Source organism: Giraffa tippelskirchi, chromosome 2 (genome assembly GCF_054371585.1).
Source record: "Giraffa tippelskirchi isolate mGirTip1 chromosome 2, T2T-mGirTip1v1.2.pri, whole genome shotgun sequence".
Taxonomy (NCBI): Eukaryota; Metazoa; Chordata; class Mammalia; order Artiodactyla; family Giraffidae; genus Giraffa; species Giraffa tippelskirchi.
In genome coordinates this window covers 26,208,336-26,233,399 of record NC_137276.1, presented here as the reverse complement: position 1 = coordinate 26,233,399, position 25,064 = coordinate 26,208,336, and the positions used below count along the sequence as shown (strand labels likewise).

At 53.1% G+C, this 25,064-nt stretch overlaps 1 protein-coding gene across 3 annotated transcripts in view; it reads right to left on the bottom strand.

Moving 5' to 3' along the window:
* Positions 1-1,512: 1,512 nt before the first annotated feature.
* The window catches only part of COL17A1 (collagen type XVII alpha 1 chain), a 47,493-nt gene continuing 23,941 nt past the window's right edge, over positions 1,513-25,064 (bottom strand). For 2 of the 3 annotated variants that reach the window (XM_081543527.1, XM_081543541.1), the window contains 39 exons: positions 24,768-24,986; positions 24,404-24,433; positions 24,008-24,034; positions 22,735-22,761; positions 22,570-22,632; positions 21,762-21,866; positions 21,408-21,470; positions 20,732-20,767; positions 20,065-20,118; positions 19,786-19,821; positions 19,240-19,275; positions 18,551-18,613; positions 17,354-17,389; positions 17,010-17,081; positions 16,201-16,227; positions 15,203-15,238; positions 13,361-13,396; positions 13,042-13,122; positions 11,743-11,778; positions 11,144-11,221; positions 10,184-10,237; positions 9,813-9,866; positions 9,128-9,187; positions 8,773-8,799; positions 8,436-8,468; positions 8,266-8,340; positions 7,907-7,957; positions 7,321-7,446; positions 6,654-6,791; positions 6,257-6,325; positions 5,855-5,974; positions 5,247-5,336; positions 5,020-5,130; positions 4,523-4,669; positions 3,972-4,310; positions 3,367-3,504; positions 3,083-3,145; positions 2,851-2,931; positions 1,513-2,484 (listed from right to left, as the gene is read on the bottom strand). In XM_081543527.1, coding sequence (XP_081399653.1) covers positions 2,432-2,484; positions 2,851-2,931; positions 3,083-3,145; positions 3,367-3,504; positions 3,972-4,310; positions 4,523-4,669; positions 5,020-5,130; positions 5,247-5,336; positions 5,855-5,974; positions 6,257-6,325; positions 6,654-6,791; positions 7,321-7,446; positions 7,907-7,957; positions 8,266-8,340; positions 8,436-8,468; positions 8,773-8,799; positions 9,128-9,187; positions 9,813-9,866; positions 10,184-10,237; positions 11,144-11,221; positions 11,743-11,778; positions 13,042-13,122; positions 13,361-13,396; positions 15,203-15,238; positions 16,201-16,227; positions 17,010-17,081; positions 17,354-17,389; positions 18,551-18,613; positions 19,240-19,275; positions 19,786-19,821; positions 20,065-20,118; positions 20,732-20,767; positions 21,408-21,470; positions 21,762-21,866; positions 22,570-22,632; positions 22,735-22,761; positions 24,008-24,034; positions 24,404-24,433; positions 24,768-24,986 — 2,990 coding nt within the window. In that variant the 3' untranslated portion in view covers positions 1,513-2,431. Of the gene's footprint in view, positions 2,485-2,850; positions 2,932-3,082; positions 3,146-3,366; positions 3,505-3,971; positions 4,311-4,522; positions 4,670-5,019; positions 5,131-5,246; positions 5,337-5,854; positions 5,975-6,256; positions 6,326-6,653; positions 6,792-7,320; positions 7,447-7,906; positions 7,958-8,265; positions 8,341-8,435; positions 8,469-8,772; positions 8,800-9,127; positions 9,188-9,812; positions 9,867-10,019; positions 10,061-10,179; positions 10,238-11,143; positions 11,222-11,742; positions 11,779-13,041; positions 13,123-13,360; positions 13,397-15,202; positions 15,239-16,200; positions 16,228-17,009; positions 17,082-17,353; positions 17,390-18,550; positions 18,614-19,239; positions 19,276-19,785; positions 19,822-20,064; positions 20,119-20,731; positions 20,768-21,407; positions 21,471-21,761; positions 21,867-22,569; positions 22,633-22,734; positions 22,762-24,007; positions 24,035-24,403; positions 24,434-24,767; positions 24,987-25,064 lie in introns of all 3 variants that reach the window. The other variant, XM_081543532.1, reaches the window with a different exon arrangement.

The following is a 25,064-nucleotide window of genomic DNA, read 5'->3' as shown; positions in this document are numbered from 1 at the left end:
TCCTAGTTCCCTTGTAACTACAGTTTTCCCCATTCCACACTGTGCTTAAATGACAAAGACTCTTCTGAGAAGCCAAATTCTGTCAAATAATTAGCTAGAGGTACTGTTGACTAAAGGAAAATGTAAAACTGAGGTGGAGGAGGAGAGCTCTTTAGTTCCAGTTCGAATAGGCTTCTGATTGAATAAATCCATTCTTTTCTGGGAAATGATCTTTTGTAGGAAATGGGATGTTTTAAATTCTTTTCTTAAGTTGAAGGCACAACAATTAATGCCACTCTTGTTGCTACCCTATGGCTAACATGGTTTTGATATAGCTTTAAAACTTCTGCTACTCAGCTTGGGGTAGAGTGTTATACCAGTGTTAAATGTTGGCTGTAGCTTTTTGTGATCCTTCTCTGATTTGCAGTGTAATAACTCCACAAGCTACATTTTCAGAAAGAATTTTGTTTCAGAAAATGCCTCTCGTCTGTTTGGGAGCAACATGTCTTTTCAATCATGGGATTGACAAATGAAAAATAAAGTTATTTCTTAATCTACTTTGGGAAGCAGTCTTTTATCAAGACTCTTTGAAACTAGATTGTCCTGTGTGAGAATGTTTTGTAGCACTTTTAAAAATCCTAACTGTATTTTAAAGCTTGCAGTTCTCCAGATCGTCTGACTGGGACAGTCAGAGGTACCATTGTTCCATACTATCTGTACTCACCACGCACGAGTGTCCTTTTCACTGCTAACTTGGAGGGAGTGTCTTTTGTCAAGCAAACCCCTCCTTTGAGTGGTGTTTAAAATATTTCCATCAACATATGTGTATATATATACCTCTCTTTTAATGTCCTTTTTTCCCTTGAAATAGATTATTTTTCTCAAACATTTCACAAGCCATATGACTCATTTCTGCTAAAAATAACCTGTTTTGTCCATCACTAATATGTTACATGGGATTCAGTAGACATTAGGCAGCATCATCTGGAGAGTGGTCAGCTTGGCCGGGGGGAGGCGCCGTGTGTCATTTTCTAATCCAGGAGTGCTGCATACTGCAGAACTCATGCTTGACTTTTTTTTTTAATGAAACAAGAGACTCTAAGACCCACTGCCATCCAGCTGAAGACATATCTCATATCTGGGTTCTGTTCAGAGAAGTTAGCAGCTTGGGGCTTTTACCCTATTTCTCTTGGGTGTCAGATTCTCTGAAGACTTTTGGGTAGCTTGGATGGGTAAGTCTCAACTAGGACAAAAGTTAATCAAGATAAGAATCATTAACGGGGATATGAATACTTGAGCTTCTAAGGCTACTATTACAAAAACAATTGAGTCAAGCCTCTAGGTAAAACTAAAATATGAAAAAGGCACGATGCAGTCATTCATTATGCATAGTAAGTTTTCATTAGTAAAACGTCAAACTTAATAAACCAAAAACTATTTTCTTTTCCTTCTTTTCCTCCTTTCCTTTTTTCCTTCTCCCCGCCCCTTTATTTATTTATTTTTTGGTTAGACAGATCACATTAAAACATAATGTTAAAAAAGAAAAAAGCCCTTTAATTGGAGATTTTGCAATTGAAATGACTCTTTATCTAACAGACCACATGAATGTTTATAGACATTGAAAAATGCTTTCAAACCAACTGCACCCAGTCCCCCACGCGTTTCTTAAGTGCAGAGCAGGGGTGCTGGCTTCCCAGTCAGGCAGTCTTTCTCCCTCCCTTCCCCTTCTTTCCTCTTTGTCCCTTGCCCTTCTCTTCCTGTCTGCCACAACCTAGTTCAGTGTAATGTACTATCAGCTCTAGTGTGGACCTACGGGACAGCATAGCTGCAATCAAACAAACTTCCTAAGTAAGTGGAAACGTGATACACAGTGAGAAATAACTAGTAGAAACCCTGTCACCACCTTCAAGGGAAGTAGATTTCTTAATTTTTTCAGTTGCGAGAGTTTCTTCTCAACCAGCTGTTTCTGTTTGTTAAGACTAGAGAATGCAGGGTAAAGAAGAGAGGGAGGAGCTGGGAGCACAGCCCTGCAGCGTTAACCGAAACAGCCCCCTCGAATGGTACCCCAATCCCATCTTCCAGTTTCTGGGGCTTGTTTTTAAGGAAAAGCTCAAGGGCTCCTGAAACAGCTTTTATGTATCTGGCTTTCCTAGGCTGGTATTAAAAGAAGCCAAGGCGCTTGGGCCTGGACAGCAAGGAGACCGGCCTCATCCTACAACACCGCATGTGGCCACTCCCGAGTCTACCCGGTGAAGCTGTCTCAGACTGTGTATCTTGGACTGAATTCTGCCGACATACACATTGTCCCAGACTAAGATAAGGGTTCTAGTTGACTATTTGCTGTGTTGGTAAGACAGTGAGACTCCAGCTTTTACCCTCTGGAGAGGTCTTGACATAGATGCCATAAGCCACTGCAAGAACTGGTCCAGGGGGCTGTTCTACCATGGGTTGCTTATGGCTTGACGGCAATGCTCCTCCTCCTCCGCCCAGTGTAGACTTGGTCACCTAGAAGTTGGACGGTGAACAGGAAGTTAGAAAATTGTCTTGCAGTCTGTGGGGACTTTCTCTTGGGTAATCACAGCAACTGTGACCACTGCAAAACTGGCTTGAAAGATGAACTCGTCTGTAAGCCTATCGATTGATTTAAATGGATCACCCCAATTCATTACCAGCCTGGTTTTCCCTCTCCTCCTTGCACTAACACTCTCCTTCCTTTCCCCCTGGTGGTTCACTTGACTGTTACACAATTTACATTGTTGGCAGTGTCTCCTTTTAATAACTGGCATTTGTCTAAAATTTTCAGGCTCGCTGTGGGACATGGGGCCTGTCTCCCAGTCCTCCAGAAACCCAAACCGTAGCTGTGAGCCTTACCTTTGTCTCCTTTTTCTCCCTTGTGCCCTCGAGGGCCGGGTGGCCCAGACCGACCTGGTGGCCCAGCAGGGCCCCTCTCACCTAGGAGGACAGGGGGCAAGGCTAAGTGGGGGCACAGTACAGGGCTCCTCCCCACAGGAGGAGCTGCACACATGCCCCCATGGTGCTGGCAAGGGAGCTGCTTCCCACAGAGGTGGTCGTTCCACAGGTGGCTGTTTCAGCCACCACTTACCTTTGGGTCCAGGGATGCCCATCTCTCCCTTCTGCCCAGGGGGTCCTGGGATGGCTCCATAAGCTGCAAGGGGGAGAAATGGGCCTTAGACTACAGATCACCCTGGAGCTTGAAAAGTAAAGTGATTTGTTGATAGTGGTAGAGTTTGGACTTGTAAGAGGAAAACAAAGTTTAGAATCTATCAGCTTTTTAGCATCTCAAGTGTTAATGAGGTTTTTTGGGACTCTGGTTCGTGAGACTGTGAAAGAAGGTAAGTCTGGGGAAGGTAATGGGGCTGCCCTTACTTCGGAAAAAGTCCATGAGGTCCTCGGTCACATTGCTGTAGGCAGAGAAGATCTTGCTGATGCCAGGGGGTCCCTGGGGCCCAGGCCGGCCTGGGGGGCCCTGCACCGTGTAGGCCATCCCCTGGAGCAGACCCTGACCTGTGAAACACAGTGTGGTGGGCACAGGGAGTAGGGGTCATCGGCCCCCTCTTCAAGGTGGGAGCACAGGGCCCTCTGACTAACCCCCGGTGCAGTTTTGACTCTTCTATGCAGCAGCGAGGAAAGAGCCCTGCAACTTTTTTTGTCTCCCCTGTTGATGGGCAGGTCTCCACTTCCAAGGGCTTGTATCGCAGGTCTTTTACTACTACATAGTTGTATTGGTGAGCCACAAGGGGAAAGGGCTTAGCCAACAACCTTCCCTCAGCCCCCCTCCATAGTCATAGACTCTTCTGAGAAGCACAAGAAAGGGAAACAAAGGACCCCCAGCCTCTCTGTTCCCTGCAGCACAGGTTGCAGTGCTGACTGGGCTGCTTGAACTAAGCTTGTCTTCAGTCCCCGCCCATCTGATGCCAGGACTGCTTTCCTCCTGAGTGTGGAGGTGCTCTCATGCTCCCAACCCCACTTACGCTGCAAGCTCTCCGACACCCGAACAGCCAGCTCGTTGTAATCCAGACCTCCGGCAAAGCCGGCCCCGAATCTGCCATCGCCGCCATACATGCCACCCTCGGCTGCGGCCCCGTAGCCTCGGCCCATGTCCATGCCAAAGGCTCCCCCTTCGCCCAGGGAGCCTCCACTGGCTCCTCCTAAGCCCATGGAGGAGCTGTAGGAGGTGTCCCGACTGAAAGAGGAGGAGCTGCCACTCCGGCTGTAGGAGCTGTCCGTGGACACCAGGCGGCTGTCCCCGGGGGGGCCCTGGGGCCCGGGGGGACCCGGGGGCCCAATGATGAAGCTGCGCACGTCAGGACCTGTGGGGAGGAAGCTGCATTACTGGGAGCCGGGTCTAGGGGAGAGGAAGAAGTGGGAAGTGGAGTGTGGGCTGGGAAGCAGCTAGACTTCCCCTGCTGGAGTGGCTAAGGTGTTCAGCCTCCAGGCCCTTCAAACCCCGGCCGCCCTCTCACAGAGAGAAGCCCGGACCGGGAGGGGACAGAGGAGGGACAGGGACGTCAGGGGCACCTACTTGTGAGATAGCTGATCAGCTCACTCCGGAAGCTGTCACTGTTTTCAGCTGCGTATGTCGCCAGAGCTCCTGAGACGCCCGGGGGCCCTCTAGGGCCTGGGGGACCCGGGGGACCAGGAGGGCCTGCTATGGATGACAAGCCGGCAGCTGAGCAGGAAGCAAGAGACAGAGAAGGATCAGGGATCCATCGCTAGGACCACTGAATTCCCAGCCTGGGCCCCTCTAGAAGGAGGCAGAGGGAGACCCGCACACGCGTGTCTTGGCTTCCTCCAGAGTGAGTACTCCCCACTGCCCTCCACCCCCAGTCCCAAGCCTCATTCAACCCACATCACATCCCTTCCCCCAGCTCTTCTGGGACTTGGAGCTCCCAGCTGGGCACCTTGTCACCTGCTGGCCTGAGCTCTCTCTCCTGACTTCGGAGCATGGTCCCTCCCCCCGCCCCCTGCCCACATCTCCCCCTGCAGGGCTGAGAGCACCTTGCCTGCCTCACTCCTTACTCTGCAGGTAGGATGAGAGGTCCTCCATGCTGATGCCGGACCATGAACTGCCTGGGAGCCCTGGGGGCCCAGGGGGACCTGGGGGCCCAACGATACCTCTGAATTCAGACCCTGAGACACCGAGGAAGAGCAAGGATCAGTTATGCCTGGGCGGAGGGCACAGGCCCTCAGAGGGCCTCTGCCCTCCACCCTGAAGCACTTGATCAGATGGCCCTGATCAGCCCTACCTTGGAGCAAGGAGAGGAGCTCCTCATAGGATGTGCCCGGCAAGCCTGGGGGCCCTGGGGGGCCAGGAAGCCCGATGCTGACTCCAGTGCCTGAGGAACGAAATGCCAAGTTGTGATAGATGCAGGTCAGGCGGGGAAGGGAGGGTGGAAACACCATGTCAGAGAGGAAGCCAGATGGAAGCAACTTGAACAGAAGTAGGGGCCGGAAAAGGGGTGAGAAGGGCAGTAGGGAGAGACTGGCAGAGATGCAGGCGTGAGATCCTGGGTAAGGACACTGCAGAGGAGGGACCCCTGGGGCTGGGGAAGAGTGCAGGTCAGCTCTCTCCTGCTGGGCATGTGCATGTGTGCGTGCATGTAAAGGTGGGCGTGTGTCTAGAGAAGTGCGCACATGAGTTGTGTGCACAGTCCTTGCAGAATGGTGCCCGGGGCGCTCGCTCTGGCTTCCCTCACCAGGCTCCGTGACCTGCTCTGGGGCACAGGTTTGAACCTCTGAATACCACCCCTCTCCTGGGTTGGGTGCAGCCTAGTGGGAGAGGGTCAGGGATGTTTTGCCCCTGCATGCCCACCCAGGCCCTCCTGCCCACTTTGCCAGGGAGGCAGACACTCACTGGACATGTAGCTGAGGATGCGGTTGCTCAGCTCTGCATAATCCAGAGACTGAAGGAACCAATCTCCACCAGCTCCTTGTGGCATCAGGTACTGCCGTAGGTACTGACGCACATCATCCCCTGAAAGGAGAGGAGGCACCATGGACCACCGGCCAGCTTGGCTTCCTTGCAGACCCGAGTGACGTGTGAGCTGGGACATTGGCAAGCTGCCAGTAGCTGAAGGGGCACCAGCTACACGTATCCTTCAGGGGAGATCCGACACCCTCTGTCCAGCTGGCTGCTGGGAGCGAAGCGGGAGTGGCTCCTTGTCCCGAGGGACCGCCAAGTATGCCTGATAAGTCAGCCAGGAGAGAGGGGCACCCTCCAGCCCCCCGCCCCCCACTGTCCCCCCAGGCAACTCACGCCGGAGCGCAGCCAGTATGTCTTCAGAAGAGATGGAGGTGGAGGATGTGCTGATGCTGTACCCGGAAGCTGTGGGGAAGGAAACCGGGTCACCTGCTTCGCTGGTACTGAAGCAGTGCCCTCATTACTCCAGAATCAAAGGCCTGGTCACCCAGCTGCTTCCCTTGGGGGGAAATGAATGAATGGGGCATTGGCAGGATATTTATAATTTCTATTTTTCTTAATCTGAACAAACCTTTTTGGAAGCTAGATCCAGCGGCCTGATTACTATGAATTCAACATTGAACATCACATTCACAAAAAGGGCAAAGCAAATAGCAAATTAAGAGATGAGGCTCCAGGAATGACCATGGACCTGGGAGGAGGCTTGTCATCACAGGGGTGGCAAGAGGCTTACTCTGTAAGTAGCTCACGACGAGGCTGGCCAGCTCTGAGTAGTCGAAAGTCTCACCGGTGATGGTGGTGACAGGCCCAGGGGGACCAGGTGGGCCTGGGGGACCCTGAACTCCAGACAGATAAGACCTGATACTGTCACCTGCCAACAAAGAAATCAAGTCAAGCCTGTCCCCAAGAGGGCGTGTCTCCCCCACAGAGGTGACCTGAGCACTTGACCCACGCCTGGGCCAAGGCAGGTCCAGCAGGGAGCCTGGACTCTCCTTGTTATAGATGGAGAAACTGAGGCAGAGTCCGTGCTTGGCCAGGTGGATCTTGAGGGCTGTGGGCCAGCAAGACCCCAGTCAGTGACACATCTGACCAAGCTCTGGTGCCCATATGTGTGGAAATCATGCCCTCACCTCCATGGAGTGTGCAGGGATGAGGTCTGGGGCATGCACACAGGGGTGAATGTGTGTGTGTGTGTGTGTGTGTGTGTGCGCACATGGAAAAGTGTGTGGGTATATGAGCCTCTACTGGGGCTCTATGTCCATGTACAAGTCTATGTGCGTGGGCAGGTGTGAGAAGGTGGAAGTGGGGGAGCTCATGGACCTGCACTCCTAGCACACACCTGTGCACACATGCACACACATACACATGCATGCTGCCCCACTCAGATGTGGGACACTCACTCTGCATGTAGTCAGAGATATATTGCTGAATCTCCAGGCCAGAGCTGCTGAGGGAGCCTGGAGGCCCGGGGGGCCCTGGTGGGCCTGGCGGACCCTGCATGAACATGGTGCTTGACGACGATCCCCCTGCAGGAGAGAAAGCCACTGAGTTGGTCTGTCCTCTCTGGGGTCAAACCAAGGAGCCCAGGCAAGGCTTTCACAGTCTGAGAGAGGGTCTTTCTCAGGAGAACTAGGACAGTGGCAAAGAGCTCCTAGGAGCTCTCCCAGGTTGAGTCCCCCCTTTCCTTTGACAACCTGTGCACTGCCCACACACCCCCACTTGCTCCTGAACCCCTAGCTCCTGATCTCTGTTCCCGCCATCACTGTCATCAGCGTTTGTCATCTTTATCATGCAGGCATCCTTGTCTCCCACCCCTGCTAACCTGTAACCTCCTTAGAGGCAGTTCAGAATCTAGCATGTAGAGAAAGTACCTCATTAACACTGAATCATGGATTAGTGAATGAATTAGTTAATTAATATCCTTACTGGCACAATCAACCTCACTTGAAGATGGGGAGAAGAATTTTGGGCACTTTGGGTTCTTACCTCGAGAGGGCCCACCAGGAATGCCAGGAGCCCCTGGGACTCCGGGATCACCTGGAATCCAAAACAGGAAGCTGTTTGCATCACCTCCTCCAGGAAGCCTCCCCTGGTTAAGCTCAACCACACTGTATCAGCTTGTGACTCAACAACTGTTCCATGTTTCTCGGTCTCATTTCTGCAATGATCCAACAGCTTCCTTGGGCAGAGACTGTATCCCTCCAACCCTGTCCCTTTCTCCCTCCAGGCTCTCGTTTCTTCAGCCTCTTCTTCCTCCCATGGCTGGAGCACCAGAAAGTACTCCTTGCCCTCTCTTCAGGCTCTGGGAGCCAGCCTTGTTCCCACTCTCCACTGCCTTCACTGACCTTTGTCACCCTTGGGTCCCTGAGGGCCTGGTGGGCCTGGTGGTCCCTGCAGGTTGAGTCCAAGAGAACTGGAGCCTGGAGGCCAACAACACAGTGCAGTCAGCGGGTGGGAAAGGCTCCAGCAGAGCTGTCAGTGTGGGGAGGGGGGACGGGTGGCACTCAGCACTTACCTGAGCCTGAGAGCCCTGGAAGGCCTCGCTCGCCTGAGGGACACAGCAGAGAGAGGACAGTCAGCTGTGCCCGCCTCCCTCTCCCCACGCCCCAGCTGAAGACACCACCTCCCTCCCGAGGATCCCTAAGACTCAGGACACGGCTGGGGCAGCAGCGGCCCTCGGGCAGTACCTAGAGCTGCTGCACAGACACATGTGCACACACGCACACACAGGCACACAATTCTCAACCACAGGCACCCTCTGATCACTCATTTGGACCAAACCCCAGAAGCTCAGGGATCTCGGAAGGTCAGCCCCTGCCCCCTAGGATTGTTTGATGCCAGTTCTCCTGTACCTTGGTGTCCTCGGGGGCCTGGGGGGCCTGGGGGAGAAAGCAAACAGTTGTGAGACATGTCCCAACCAGATGCTGTGACTTCAAGGGGTGTGAGGTGTGGGGGGCAGAGCTCTGGGCCCAGAGAAGACTCAGGGCTTGGGGATCCCCACACCTCTCCTCCAACAGGACAAGGCAGAGGTGGATATTCTTTGCAGAGCTTCTGACCAACCCCCAGCCTCTGCTGAGCTCTTAATGGGATGTGGCAGGACAATGAAGACCTGCCCCAGCTCGTCCAGCCTCATCCAAATTCCTCTGGCCACCAGCAGGCCAGACAGGGGCACACTGACTCCCGGGCCCCCTAAGACCCTGCTCTCACCTTGGTCTCCCTTGGGGCCTGGGGGGCCGGGTGGGCCTGGAGGACCAGAGAAGAAGGTCTCTGTTGAGGGAACAAACAGTTTTGAGTGTAGACGCAATGATGTTTCTGAGGGAGCAGCATCTAAAACAGCACCAGTCATTCTGTAGATGATCAATATTTGTCAAATGAATGGATGGATGGATGGTTGGTCGGGAAGTTGGATAGAAAACTATGTAAAAGTAAAGAAGGAATGAACAACCTGGCGCATGGGTGGATGAATTTTCTGCTAGGGACAAGTTCTGGGCCAAAGTTTGCTCTAAACATATTTCCATACGTTTCTATGTTCTACTGTCAGCATTTATCTCATTTCACGAGCATGTGTCCTGCCTACTTTATCAGAACTGGACTCCCTGAGGACAGGAACTAGGTCTCTCCAGTCAGCCCAGAAGCTCCCCAAGGACAGAATCAGCTGTCTCCTCCAGGCTAGGCTACCAGGGGTTCTCAGGGTGGCTGGGTTGACATCAGCACCCTCCTTCCATGCAGCAGGTAGCGTGGCGTTTATGCAAACACATCCATGGTGGAAAGTCAGAAGGAGGGAGCATGGAGAGTAGATCAGGAAGACCGCATGCCCGTGATCACGGCGTGTCCTGGGGCTGGGGCTGGGGCTGAGGTGGAGGACAGGAGTGATTTGATTCCCCAGCATTACCTGAGCTGGTCAGGAGAGATCCCGGTGGGCCTGGTGGGCCTGGCAAGCCTTCCCCTAGATAAGAGAACCGCCCAAGACTTATTAATGCCAAGAGGTGGCCAGGAACCCTCTGCCCAGGAGAAGCAGCAGAGATGCTCTTTTCTAAGAACCAGCCGGGAAGCAGCCTGGGCTCTGGTCCCATTGTCTCCCACCTACCCCAGCTCTCACCTGCTGGGCCTTGGGGTCCTGGGGGGCCTGGAATGGACAGTCTTGTAGAAAAGTGTAAGGAAGAGGCAGTGCTGAGCCCAGGATCTTGCTTCCTCACTAAGTGCCTTGAGCCCCTGCCCCGTCCCCAAGATTTCCCACCTTCCAAAGATCCCTGAGGTGCTCACCTGGTGGCCCAGGTGGTCCAGGTGGGCCTGGGGGGCCTCGTAAATCAATACCCTCTGTGGAAAGAAGAAACCAGAAATGAGTAAAAGCTGTTATGAGACTGCTCTCTCTGCCAGCCTTACCGCTCACCAGGATCATCAGCAGCTCTACTCACACCCCCATACCAGGTCATGGATCATGGCCTGGGACCCTCCAAGACACCCTTGGCTAGAGGTGCCTTTTGCTCAGAGTAGGGTGGGGCTAAGTGGAGCTCCCTGGTGCCTGATGCTGGTGTGGCAGTGATGAGTAGGAGCATGGCTTCGGTGTCAGATAGCCTGAGTTCAAATCCTGCCTCACCACTGCTGGCTTGTGACTTCGGGCAAGATCTTGAGCTCTTTCAGCCTCAGTTCCTTCTGCTGTAAACCAGAGGCCCAAGACCTGTATCACCTGGGCCTTGCACAGACTCAGTGGGACACCAAGGCACAGTGGCAGGCACATGGTGACTGCCAGACCAGGGCCGGCGTTGTCTTTGTTGTTCAGGTGTCCAGGAGGGCGGCCCACAGCATCTCTGCCTGGGCTCTTTAAAGGATGGGGAACAGGAGGACCCAGGAGTCAGCCCTGCCAGGCCGAGTCTGGGGCTGAGAACCCAGGGACCCCTGTGGCTGTTCCTAGTGGGCAGGGAGGTCCAGGACTGCTCTCATCACACCCACAGGGCTGGGTGCAGACACCCCATGTGACCCTGGTCCTCCTGGAATCCGAAGAACCTCTCTGACAGCTGCGCTATCCCCTGTGACTCATCTCCATGGCTGATAAAGCCCCTCTGTTCTCTTCTCTCTCAGCTAGCACTGCGCCTCAGAGGAACCAGCCATCCTAACACGGGCTCACAATGACTCACGGGTGCAGCTGGCGCAGCCCCCATGCACAGCCGTCTCCCCCACTTCCACCCCCGCATCACCTGTCCCAGAGAACACAGTGGTACTCACGGGTGGACAGGACCTCAGAGATGGAGCTGCTGCTGCCCATGAATGATTTGCCAGCCAGGCCCGGCTCCCCTCGCGGGCCTGTGGGGAGGACACAGAGTTGGGGGTCACTGCCCTCAACAATCTGTCAGTGTGGGGCTGAGCTGAGGATGAGCGGGGCTGAGCCAAGTGTGGGTGGGGCTAGAGTGTTGGCTGGGAACCAGAAACACCCCAGGAAGAAATGGAGGATCTGGAGCCAGATGGTATTTTGGATAGAGTTTGGATATTTGGCTAAGTTGCTGGACAGTGACCTGATTCTCAGGATCCGGTCACAAGAAGCTTGAGGCCTGTGAAAATTGCTAAGCTTGATCCTGATCCAGGAGCCTCAATCTCCCTTTCTAGGGGACCCCTACCTCCTCAGAAACATGCAAGGGGGTGGGAAGAGGTGTCTCCTCTGGCTGCTGAGGCCTTGCAAGGGCCTTGTGATGAGCTGGGGGGGCCCCCTCGCCTCCCTTCCCAGGATGCACCTCTCTCACTTCATTTAAAGATGGTCACATTTCCACCCTGGGAAGGAAGCTCTCCCTGCAGCCTGTGGTCATGCATTCTTTCAGAGCGACACATACCTTGCTGTCCTGGGAGACCAGCTGGACCAACAGGGCCTGGAAATGGGGTTGGGGAAGAATAGGTTTTACCACACCTTGAGGGTCAGAGTTCTAGAAGAACTGAAGAAAAGGCAGGTGCCTAGGTACATAAGTAGCTTCCTCACAAGGCAGGAACAGTGGCCCAAAGTGGTCAGCTTGCTTATTTGAAAGCAATAAACAATTTGAGACCAGCCCTGTGGTCTGTTCTGGTGAGAAATTCTCTGCCAGGCACTGGGGCCCCTGGGATGGGCAGGACTCTGACACTGTCCTCTGATGATTAGAGACTTCTAAACACCCACAGTGTCCCCTCTGTCACTGGAGTTTATCAGGAGGGAAGGCTGGGCCATACTTGCACTGGTCATGTTAAATAATGTATTTCATTTATACACAAACATTTTAAATAATTGAAAAAGAGATATAAAAAACAACAGGCATTTTAGATAAATAGAAAAAATATCACCCATAATTCTTTACCTGCAGGCATTTTGTTTTATTTCCTTCCAACAATTTTTTCTTATAAAAATGTAGTTGCAACCACAGAGCACACATTATTGAGTGTGCTGTGCTAAGTTGCTCAGTCATGTCTGACACTTTGCAACCCCATGGACTAGAGCCCGCAAGGCTCTTCTGTCCATAGGGATTCTCCAGGCAAGAATACTGGAGTGGGTTGCCATTTCCTTCTCCAAGGGATCTTCCCAACCCAGGGATCGAATCCACATCTCCCACATTGCAGGCAGATTCCTAATTGACTGAGTCACCAGGGAAGCCCATTATCGAGTATTCTCCTCTTTAAACATCTTTCTTTTAACTCTTCATATTTTTGTAGCCATCTCATTATTGTTGGACAATTTAGGGATATTTGCTTCAAATAGACTCCTAGCATTTTTGTTGCCCTTGATGCATATTATCAAGTTGTTTTCCAAGAGGAAACAGTTTGAGGACCGACTCTTGACAGGTCAAATCCTGGTTCTGAAGGCAGAGGAACCTAGGCTGAACCCTGACTCAACTACTTCTTAGCTGTGTGGCCTTAAGCACATCATTTACCTGCTGGAGCCTGCAGTGGTGCTGTGGGGACCTAGGGAAGGACCCTGCACACACAGGGCTCGGGATACTTGCTGGGGAATGATCAGGGCTCACCAGGATGTCGGGGAGGGGCTTTCTCAGCCTCTTCCTATTCTTCCCCGGGTTCCAACCCAGGTTTCAGATTTGACTGAATGCTACTGTAGTCAAACGTCAGCAAGCCTGATGCTGACCTGGGGCAAAGCAAGAAAACAGACTGACCTGGGGCTCCTGGAGGTCCCGGAGGTCCCATGGCTCCAGGAGGTCCCGGGGGACCTGGGACAGTGATAGTCGATGATCCCTCTGTAAACAGAAGGCACGTTGAATGCTGAGCCCCAATCTCCTCATTCAGAGGCACAGGGACCAGGCCGGGCTGTGGGCCAGGTTGGGCCATTACAACCTCTAAAATTCCCCCACCCTCCTCCCTCTGACTGGCAGAGCTCAGCACTGCATTCTGCCCAAAGCACTGAGCCTGCAGATGTGGAGGGTGTGGAGACAGAGCCAGGACAGATGCCCAGTACCCTCTGCAGGGCCTGCCTACCTGAAGTCATGATCTTGCCTGGAGCTCCCGGTTCACCTGGGAGGGGAGGAAGAGGAGAGTGGTCAGTCCCAGGATCGATTAGTGGTTCAATAAATCATTTTCAAGGCTTCTGATTGCATTTGAGACCCACTCCTGGGCTTCTAACCCTCAGGCTAAAGGCATTGGAATGAACTGAAGGGGAATAGGCAGGATGCATTAAGCACCAGTCTGTGCCCAGGAGACCCTGGAGGCCAGAGCGTCAATCTTCTTGGCTCACAATAGCTTTTGGAAGAAGCTGGGTCTCTGTGAAGGTGCTTCACTGGAGGATGTTGGAGCATGTGTGCCTTTTGATGAGGCCAGAATATGCCAACTGAGGAGTCATTCCCACTCCCATAGTCTATCTTCTTCCACCATGGGCATCCAAGGCTCTTACTGGGAATTGCTTTAGGTGGAAAGAGTACTGAGAGGTCAAAGAGCAGAGGTAGTGAGCCTGCAGGGTCAAGTCTAGTTCCCATGCTCCTCAGGTGCTAATTCCCTGGGACAGGATAGGGGCTGTGCAGAGTTAAGAGGGGTGTCTGTGGTCTGAGGAATCCCGAGTTATGTAAAGGTTAACAGATATCTTCTCTGCCTTGTGTTTCAGAGGGTTGAGAGGCAAATGTGCATGGAAGACTTCCAAGAAGGGGATGGCAGATTCACACTTTCTCAAGGCCATCTCAGTGAGGAATCTCTGTGGACTGGAGACCCACAGATTCTAGAGAACCAAGGGAGTGAAGTAGAGGATGGAAAAGTCCTTGACTGGAATTTTCTTGTCATTTCCCAAAGCCTGTGGGTATTCAGTCATCCACACACTGAGGGGTGATGCTGATTTCCCCCTTTAGGGGAGCACAGGGGTGGTCTATGCTTGTGTCCTGCCAGCCCCTAGGGGTCAAATCTAAGAGAAAGTACTTGAGTTATTTTTGTTGGAACACAATCCAGTATCGGGTACAATGTCCACCTCTTGTGCACACTGGACAGAAAGCCACGGCCCCTGGAGAAGGGCAGGCTCCAGGGGGGCTGTCCTGGAGAATCCCAGGCCTCTGATCTCTTCCTAAAGGTGCCGTCAATCCCTGAGCAGATCTGTGGACCCGGAGATGTGTCTGCCCAGGAAGTGCCTGAAAGAACTCCTTGCCCCCAACCAGTTGCTAGAAATAGTTTCTGGAAAGTAGGTCCCTGCAAGGTGACAGTGACAGAGGGCAGCTCCACGGGATGTCAGAGTTCAGGATGGTAGGCTCATGGGGACAGAAGGAGAGGACCGTCCCTGAGCAACGCCTGTCCTGGACTGGCTCAGGGCTGGGGACTGATGCTAGCGTTGCCCTACGTGCAAGGGTCCAGTCCTGAGGACGCTCCCCCCAGAACTCTGACTTTGCCCTCTCAGTAGCATCTGAGACCCTCCTGAATGAAAGCTCCTTCTCAGAAAGGGGGTGGCAGTGTCCCAGTTACACTGAGGTCTCTGTGGATTATAAAACCTGTCTCAGGGAAGAGTCACACTACGGGGGAACCAGCCTAAGTGAGGAGATGGAGCACTCTCGGGGTGTTTTAGAGGTGGGATGGAAAGGCCTTCAGGGATGGGGGCAGCATCCTTCCAGATCCTCCTTCATCAAAGGCTGGGGGAAACCCAGGCACCAAAGTGAGGTTCTAGATTGTGGGGGACAGGGTGGGGCTTGAAGGTTCAGGGCTTATTTGATCAAAAGAATCCTTGGCTCCTCAGCCTCACAGCCTTCCTCCGAAGCCACTAGATGCCACTGTTGATCCAAGCTCTTGCCAGAGAGGGGCCTCCTGCAAAAATGACTAGTGACTGTCTAGTTTGTTTGCAAAACCACTTACCTTTAACTCCTGGCCGGCCGGGGGTACCAGGAACTCCTGATGTGATTGAAAACAAGTCAGTCAGGATGATGAAGGGCCAGCAATTTCAGACACCCTGTGGTGGCACCTAGCACTCGGTCACCCAGCAAGGCCGCAATCATGCCCTGAAACCTGCAGGCCCAGCTGACTCTGACTTCACTGGGCCCAGCGGTCCCTCAGGCAGCCTCTTGCTCTGAGCCCTTCTCCACCTCTAGGAAATGGAGCAACAGCTGGGCTGGAGGGAGGCAGAGGTGCATGGACCCGGCTGTGGGGGATCCCAGCCCCTCTGGGTGATGTGCCCCCTGCAGCCTCGGGGAGTAGGGGCTGGACTATATATCTGATATATCAGATATATTCCTATATATTCCTATATCTGATAACATTGCCTCTTGCTTTCTTCCACCGAATTCCACCAGGAAGCATTAGAAACAAGTCCCTGTATGCTGAACTGCTGGGGGAGATGATGTTTGATTTTATTTTACATCTTTGCCTAATTTCCTTTAGGAGTTGGGGCTGGTGTGGTGACAGTTTCTCAAATCCAGGTGGGTGCACACTATCCAGCTATCAGACAGGCTGGACACTGGGGCTGTCCCAGAGAAGCTGGGCCCTTCTGCGTGACACGACACCCACTCCTTGCTGCGCCATGGAGGATGTGGTCTCTGTGGGGCTAACGGGACTTCTGAGCCTGGAGCCTCCTCTCAGGGTTGGGGGGAGTGTGTGTGTGTGTGTTGGGGGGGGTGTCCCTCTACCACAGGGGGCCAGGCTCAGGTAGACAGAATTTGCTTGTGATCTAACCGCATCTCTCCCAGAATGCCTTTCTAGATTGTTCTGTGAGTATTTTTCCTTCCTAAGGTGTTTCTCCAGACTCAGTGAAATGACCTGAGCCCATTCTTGCCGGAGGGTGAGGGGAGGAGTGGAAGCACTGGTGACTGGAGAAGCATCTGCTGAATGCCAGGGATGGGAGTGACCCAATGACTCACCCTGAGGTCCTTGGGGTCCTGTGAGACCTACGGAAAACAAAAGACATGAGAGGAGAGTTGAAGGGCTGAGGAGCCCCCGCCTCAGTTCAGGAGCAGTGGAGGGAGATGAACCCTGTGTGTGGGGCAGCTGGACTCCGGGGTGCTCGTCACCCTGGATGGGAAGCAGTTCTCTGACCCACCATTCCACCGGGGGATGGTCCTTAGCCTTTTTGGGGTCTCAGACCCTTTGGTGTCTGAGAGCTACAAACCCCGAAAGTTCACACACTCATTGACTCTCATGCTGCCCCCCAGGCTATCTCTTGGGTGCTCCCCATCTGTGCACCCGCCAGAGGATCCAGGGGGCCCCCTGCTCCTCACAGGCCCCTGAGTACTGCCATTTGCCCTCATGGCTTTCTTGTTTTGATTTATTTTTCCTGCAGCTCTGGGGATCTTGCTTCTGTTGGGCCTTTGGTGGAGACCCCAAAAGCAGCTTCTTTTCCCAGACTGGCAGCCACTGGTGACTGTCCAGGTATGACCTAAGGAGGTCTGCAGGGGAAGGGCTCAGAGGAGCCGGGAAATGAGCGGTGATAAACTGCCATTTTTAAGAGACTCCTTGCCGCTTTCTAGAACTCCTTGCTTTTGGTGCTGATCTTTTTTTCTGAGTTGCCAGAGTTGGTGACTAGGCTGTCAGGACCCATAGCCATTATGCCTGGCTCAAGCCAGCAGTTATGGCATTTTCCTGATGAGCTGAGCTTCTGGAGGAAAATGAACTCGAAAGGTACACACACACACACATCCAGCACGGCCAGCTCCCTCTTCCCGCTCTTTACCTGGCTTCCCTGGGTCCCCAGAAGGTCCTGGTAAGCCCCGGGTTCCCGGCATTCCTGGAAGACCTTGTTCCCCTAGAGAGAGCAATGCCACATGGAGAGTTTTCCCTCTAGGCAAGCTGGCTGGCCCACACATGGGAGCTGGGGGCTCTTGGGGTTCTACTGAATAACTTGCCAGCAGGTGGAAGGGAGGAAGGGGGTGAGACCCGGACCTTGCACACCTCCCTGTGACACACCCCCCTGACATTGTGACTAGGGGGCTGGGAGCTGCCTGCTGGGACGTGGACAGGGCTTGGAGGGGTAGGCAGGGGAGGCGGGGGAGTGAAGAGAGCAGCTCTGTGACCAACCTCTTGGGCCTTGATGTCCATCGGGGCCAGCAGGTCCTGGGAAAGCAGATCAAAGCTCTTCAGTGACTCTGGGAGCTACCCTGAGACTCCTCCCGCAACCACCCTACAGCCTCAAAAGCTGTCTTCTAGGTGGGGAGAGGGGGAGCCCATGCAGCCATGAGACACGGAAGAAGCCCTGTCCTTGTCACACTTCTGGGCACAGCTTTCCCCTGCTCTCTCCTCCTAACATGTCTTTTCCTGCCGAGAACTCTTCCGTGGCCGCCACTGCATGTCCCCCACAAGATGCTCAATGCATGTGGGCCTGGAGGTCAAGGTCCTCCAAGATTTTGTCTCCTCTGCTGTAGGCATCATTCTAACCTCTGTCCAAAGTCCTGTCCATTTGGGACCAGCTCTTGCTTCTTGCCACCTCTCCATCTTTCCTCACTCATATGGCTGCCTCTGGGGTTAAAATCTTCTTTACTTTTTCAAACCATCTGAAAAGCCCCTTCCTCCCTCCTTCTGGTTGGAAGAAGCCTCTCTGCTGTTTTCTCAGAGCACCCTGTACCTCTCATGACCCTCATCACCTCACACAAGCTTTATCTCCCCTCAAGGGAGGTAAAGCATCTTATTGTCCAGCACAGCATCTTGAACTTCGTCAGCACTTCCTAATAGTTTGTTAAATGAATGAGATCATCAAGGCACCACATCCCCATCAGTGGGGCCAAATGCCTGGCCACCTGGGGGGTCTTTGGCCAGCTTCCTTGTCCTGGCTGACAGGCCCCTCAGGAAGGATCAGCCAAAGGGCTAAACCCTGTGATCTGGCTGTGAGACCAGCCCTGAAGTATTAGGACTGCCTAGAATTCTGCGGGTTCTGAAGAACCTCAGCTCTTGCCCTTCCTCCCCAGGGGCCTAAGTACCTTGGAGGCAGGAACTGGGGGATTGAGAGGGGGTGGAGGAGGGTGGCAGGGAAGGGGAATGGACCATGTCTTGCCAAGACCCCCCACTCTCAGAGCAGTAAGAAGCTGTCAGAGACAATGGCAGCTCTGTGAGCCCCAAGAGGATGCCCAGATCCAGGAGCAGCCTGTAAATGGAGTCTCTGCCAGGGGTGGACAAGATTAGAGAACGGGAGACCCAGCTCTAGATGGATCTCAACTCTAGGGCCATGATGATGATGGCAGCGGCGCAGACCCATGGTGCGTGCTGCTTTGAGACACTCACCCATCGCTCCTTTAGCCCCGGGCTCACCCACGGCACCAGGTAAACCTTTCAAGCCGGGCTCGCCTGCAAAGGAAGTGGACTAGGTGATGGAGGAGTTTGACCATGAGCGAGCATGCCCCCCTGCCAGACACCCCAAAGCCTGCCACTTCTCTGATCAGAGCAACCTGGCATGCCAACCAGAGGCTGGGGACACAGTGTCTGCTTTCATTCTAAAGTCAGGCATCCCACCCCCGGCAGCAGGCATAGACTGGCCCAGAGGCCACACCTGGTCTGGAGGGGCCTGTGTATGAGTCTCATTTCCTTAGCAACAAAAAGCTACCTCTTGTGGCCAAAGCACTAGTACTATTTCCTTTTTAATCATGCAAGTTGACAGGAGGTAAATGGAGGAAGGGATGCGAGTAGTGTAAAGTGTCTGCCACTTTGGGAAGAACTTAGTTTTCCAACTAAATTCTTCAAAAGAATCAGAGACAATCATAAACTATCTTTTCTGCCCCAAATACGTATTGCTGATGCTGGCTTATCCTCCATTCAGTGCTTTATTTGTCCTGCGTTTTTCTAGATTGCAAGTCCTCTGAAGGTTTTTAGACAGATTCTATCTGCCGCTTCTGTATTTTTTCCCCCCACTTACAGTATCCAATGGATTTATAAAAAGTCTTTATAGTGACAGTAGATTCCTGTGTGGGACTGACCTGTGAGGCCTCGGGGTCCTTTCTCACCCTGGTCACCTGAAATAAACATGGGGTAGGGGACAGGGGATAGAGGAAGCAAGCATCAGTCAGGAGCAAGGAAAAGAATCTCACCCAGCAAGAGGGACCCTGGCTGTAGAACAGTTCCAATAGTATCTGGAAGCTGCTGTCAGCTGAATGTCGGTGAGAACTCAGCATTAACAAAGACCCTAGAAAGCAAGCTAGATAGATTTCTCCTGGGTCAGGGCCCACCCACAAACTGACCCAGGCCTTGCTGTCTCACCAGTGGGTGCTGGGGCAACAGGGGGTCCAGTCTAGTGGGGAGAGGCCTCAGGGCTGTGTCCTCATCACCCCGAGGACCACCCGCCTACAGTACTGTGACACTGGCACTGTTCCCCTTTCTGTGCCTCAGCTGAGCTATCTGAGAGGCTGGACTAGAGTCTCGGATCCCTCCCAGCCCTAGGGTCTAGTCATCAAGACCCTGGAACAGGGTTCACATCTGGATTCCCAGGCTGTGGTGATGTCCGAGTAGCAGCAGGAGCAACACACCTTTGGGTCCCGGTGGTCCCATAGGTCCTTTGTCACCTGAAAAGGAAATGGTCACCTCAGTGTGAAGAGCCTTGGTGTGATGAGCAAGAAGGGGCAGAATCTGTGTCTGAAGTTAGGCTCCCCCACAGTCCTGACTGCCCCTTCCCCTCACATACCTGTCAGCCTGTGCAGGCTGTTGATGAGTCCACCAGACCCACCCTGTGCCCCTAGACCTCCTTCTTCAGTGAGCGTCATCTCTAAGGTAATGTCCCCTCCCTCCAGCCCCTCCCCCGAGCTTACCTTTGATACCAGGGAGTCCCACTTCTCCTCGAAGTCCTTGGGGACCTATAGAGCCTGCACACAGAGGAAACCACATGGGTGGATGAGTGTCCCCAGCTTTGGAAGGGATGGACACGCACCCGGGTACATGCATACATCCACACACACATACTTACTGGGCACACACACGCACAGACAAACACACTCCCTGGGGCAAAAGTCAAGGGCTACTGTCCACAGCCTCCTTCCACGTCCCTACTGCTTCATCCTGGACTAGGTTCCTGGCCCTTGCGATTCCCAGGCCCAAGCATGAGAACTCCTTGTGGGGACCCTGGCAGAGACTCTGGACTTCAGGATGGTGTGGGCTGCAGCTTGAGACGCCCAGCACGAGCTGTGGCCCCCAGGGATGAGGGGAGGCAGGCGCTTCGCTCAGATCAAGGCAGGATAGGAGCCGCCTGCTGGAAGCGCTGGAGGGTCTGGTGCCCCAAGTCGGGTAAGAGCAGAGTCTCATGGGACCCATTGTACCTGACTTTAGCCACAAAGGACACATAGGGAGAAGTGAGCTTTGTGTCTCTGGGAGGTTCTCTTTAGAATTGCTTCTTTGGCTTTAAAAATGTTTGTTTCTCCATTTAACCTCCCTCTCTTTGCCCCAGAAACAGCATCTATTTTTGAGAAGAAGGCCACTGACCTGGGGGACCCTGCGGGCCAGGAGAACCACTGGAACCTGAGGAGGACAACATGACAGTGATGATTAGATGGGTTGGTACAGGCCAGGACACTGACCCCATGGAGAGTGGCACGTGGAGGGGTGTGGCGTATACCCCAGGGGAGGGCTGCGTGTGTGCACCAGGACCCCAGAGTCAGCAGTCCAGGAGTGACCCCAGTGTGAAGTCCTCCTTAGGGAGGAAGCTGCAGCTGCCAGGATCAAGAGACCCCTTGCTCCTTCCCAGTGGAACATTTGGACTGAGACAGGGGCAGGGAGGAGAGGGGACCAGATGTATATCACACTGTGAAAAGGCCCTATCCCTTGGCATGTCCAGACAGATTACTCTCGAATGTTTGCCTCTGGGCCCTGACTGGCAAGGAAATTGTCTGACTTCTGATTTTGAGATCCATTTACTCCCTTAGGGGCCGTATAACAGGGTCATTGAACAGAGATGGAGCCGTGACCCCCAAATCCACCACAGAGTCAAAAATACAGCCCCAATCCTGATACCCAGGGACTCTTTTTTAGGGGGTGGATCCTTTCTGGGCCTGTCAACCCTGGAGCTGTGGATTAGGGCCGTCTGGGATCCCAGTGCCTGGACCTCTGAGATCCCTCCTGGACATGGCAAACCTGGGTACTGTGTGAGCACTTGACTTACCTTTGGGACCGACAGAGCCTGGGACACCAGGTGGGCCCTGAACACCTGGTTTACCAGCATCCCCTGGGGAGAAATAAGCACTCTGAGAGAGTCCCCCCGCTTCAGTTGCCCACCCAGCCCATGTGGTATCAGTTGCAGGGTGGAAAACACTTCCCATCCTGCTGGTGGTCTCGGATCCATTGGGCCTGAACCCACATCCCAGCCCATGCCCCCTTCTTAACCACAGGATACAGCACAGACCCTGGCTCAGAGCAGGTGCTCAGCTAATGCAAGTGAAAGAGAGAGGGAGGGAGAGCCATGTGAGGAGGATGTGTGGATGCAGCGAGTCCTCCCAGTGAAGAAATCTCCTCTTACCTCTGTCTCCTTTCTCTCCAAACCCAGGGGGCCCTGGTTCACCGCGAGGTCCCATGGGGCCTTCTCGCCCTCTCTGGCCCATGGGTCCCTCCATGCCAGGCTCACCTAAAGACAGAAATGCCCACCTCAGCTAGTCACCAGCTAGGCAGGATCTTGCTGGCAGGACACCTGCCTGGAGTCTTCATACCCACCTCCCTACTTCTCTCCCTCTGCAGCCCAGACTCAGTGCAGAAGCCAGAGAGTTTGAAAATGCAAGTGGATCGTGTCCCATTTCTGCCCCAACCTGCAAACAGCTTCTCAGCTCACCGAGAATAAAAGCCATATCCTTGTAAGGTCTCCAAGGCCCCTCCCTCTTGACTTTTGGCCTCCTTTGAGGGCTCCAGATGCCCTCTTCCTCCTACTCCTCCCCAAGCTCCTAGACACTTGCCCCAGGCCTGTAGCTGCTCCCTCTGCCTGGAAGGTCCCCCTGGATCATCTTAGGCCTGGCTCCCTCTCCCACTTCACATCTTTACTCATATGGCACCTTCTCAGCTAGGCCTTCCTTGCCAGCCTTATTTTCAGTTACCCCTCAGCCCTTCCAGGCCCGCTTGGCTCTATGTTCCTATTTTACCAGTCACTGCCTCCCTCTGTATACTTATCTATCATGTCTATTGTTTATCTGCACCCAAAAGTAGGCAGGGGCTCTCTGTTTTGTTCACCACTCTCTCCCCTGCACCTAAAACAGGGCCTGGCACACAGAAGGTACCTAACAAAAACATTTACTGAATGAATGAATGAGGGAATAAGTGAACAGAGAAGTGATTCTTACCCATGTTGCCTTTCTGTCCCTTTGGTCCTTCTGGACCTTGGTGGCCCAAGGGCCCAGGGATACCTGTGGACACACAAGAATAACTCCACCTTGCTTTCCTCCCAGACCCCAGGAGCCAGGACCCAGTGGTCCGCAACCCTAGCAGCACCATCAGAGGCTACACACCTGGAGTTCCAGGAAACCCGCGGTCTCCTGTGGGAACAGAGAAAGAAAAGTCAAGCAGAGGACTCAGGCTGATCACCTAAAAGAGCCTCCAGTGGAATTCAGGTAGGATGGCCAAACTTAGTAACAATATGGGACCCTCAGTTAAGTCTGAATTGCAGATAAACATTGAATAAATTTTTAGTATTTGGGACATACTTATAGTGAAGAATGATTTATTGTTTATCTGTGATTCAGATTTGACTGCATGATGGTGTGAAATGAAAATATCTCCTATATTAATGAACAAGAAATTTCACAGCCATCAGCGATTTCTGACCTCCAAATGTGAATGAGAACTCCCAAAACTGCAATCCAGCAGATGCTGCCACCCCTACAGTGACTGCTGAGGAACTGGGGGAATGCAATAAAAAAGGTGAACAAGGAAACAGAATTGGCCCCAGATAGCTGAGGTGCATATGAAAGAAATGAATTCGGTGAGCCTAGACGCTTGCATCCTTTCATACATAGAATGCTCACTTCCTTAACTGGATACCTGATCTTTGATGTTCAAACTGTCTGCTCCCTTTGTTGCAAACTTGTATATAGCCTGACCCCCACCACCCCCTTGGAGTAGTTCTCTTAGAGATTCTGACATGCTGTTTTCCAGGCTCAGGGTCCAAAACATTCCCACCAAACAAAATAACTCTCTACTTTCAGGTTGTGACTGTATTTTTTAGTCGACAATGGTCAGGATGGGTTCATAGCATGCAAGCTGAAGCTTTGGGGAATGGAGTGCGGAGGTGGTGATCCAGAGTGTGTGTGTGAGGGGCAGGGAATCCTGAAACTGGGAGGCCACCAAGTAGAAGAACACCAATTCCTGCACTGGGATCTCTTGCTTGAGAAGGAAAGTGAAGCTGAGAAGAGAGGGGGTGACCCTTCCATCTCCAATAGTGATTCTCAGAATGGTCTGTGTACCCTTGGCCTTGGAACCACCTGGGCTGATCCAGACCACAGGCCTCTTCAGGGTCCTTGCTGTGGGAACCCCTGAGATTGGGCCAGTGACAGTACTGCCCCAGAGGTGCAGCTCTGTTCTGTGGGGAAGCCCCCACTTCCCCCACTTCCTGCCCCTTCCCCAAAAGCCTGAGGGTCTGCAGGCTGCTCTGCAATTCACAGTCCTACCACAAGTGGGGGATGGCCAGGGAGGGTGGGAAGTGTGTTTTCTGGAACTTGCTGATTGCTTTAAACTGTCAACCCTCACTAATATTTAAGGTAAAAATTTATGTGTTCTATTTACCTTTAGGACCTTGAATTCCCATGTCACCTAAAATAAGAGAGACATGAAAACTGTGAGATGTGGTGAGAAGCCAAGGGCCATTCTCTCCTAAAGGTCAGCGGACAGCATGTAAACGACATTTCATAGTGAGCTGGCGTGTGGCGCCGCTTCCTCTCCATCGCCATCGGTGTCTCTTGGGCTCATCACTTGCCTCTCTTAGATGACACTTTAGGTCCCTTCCCATTCTAAGATATTCTGACAGTAGAGCCAGTTCTCAACCCTCCCAACAGATTCTGTAAGATCTTTCCACTGCTCATCCTTCAATTTGGAAAAAATAAGTTTTCCAAAGCACCCCACTCCCCACCCCCAGAAAACTTGGCTCCAAGTGCAGGAAAAGGGCTCCATCCACTGTGATACCTTTAGGTCCAGGGCTTCCTCGGAGATTTCCTACAAGAGACAGCAAAGCCTGAGTTAGCTGCACATCTTCTGTGTCACACACACACAAGCACAATGCACACATACCTGAAGGGGATCAGTGGTATGGTGGGAAGAAACAGGCTAGGACTAGCTACCTGATTCTAAAGTGTGCAGGTTGGACAATGCTCCCCAGCTCTCAGTTTTTCAAGCCATAAAATGGGATGCCAATATGGGTCCTCCCTCCCTCCCAGGGCTGTCAAGAGAGCAGAGTGAGGGGTGCTGGGGATTCCCCTAAACAGACACCACTCCACATACAGGAGCCAGGACTGGGAGCTTCTGGCTTTTCTCCCTGTGATGTGCTCACCATTTTCCTGTTCCGTCATCAGCCAAGCCCTCACAAATTCCCAGATGTCCTCCTGATTGTAGCCATCAAGCCTAGATTTTCCTAGACCTTCACCCAGCCTGGGTGCAACCCCCTGCACAGAGTCCTGGCTGCTCCTCTCCATTTTCTCGTTGTAAGACACGCGGCCCCTCATTTTCTCCAGCTCCTCCACACGTGCCTTCAGGTTCCTCACCTCCTCGGCTGGAACAGACACACAGAGACAGCATCAGCACAGGAGCCTGCCAGCCAGTGCCTTCCTAGTGCTCCAGGGGAGGCTGA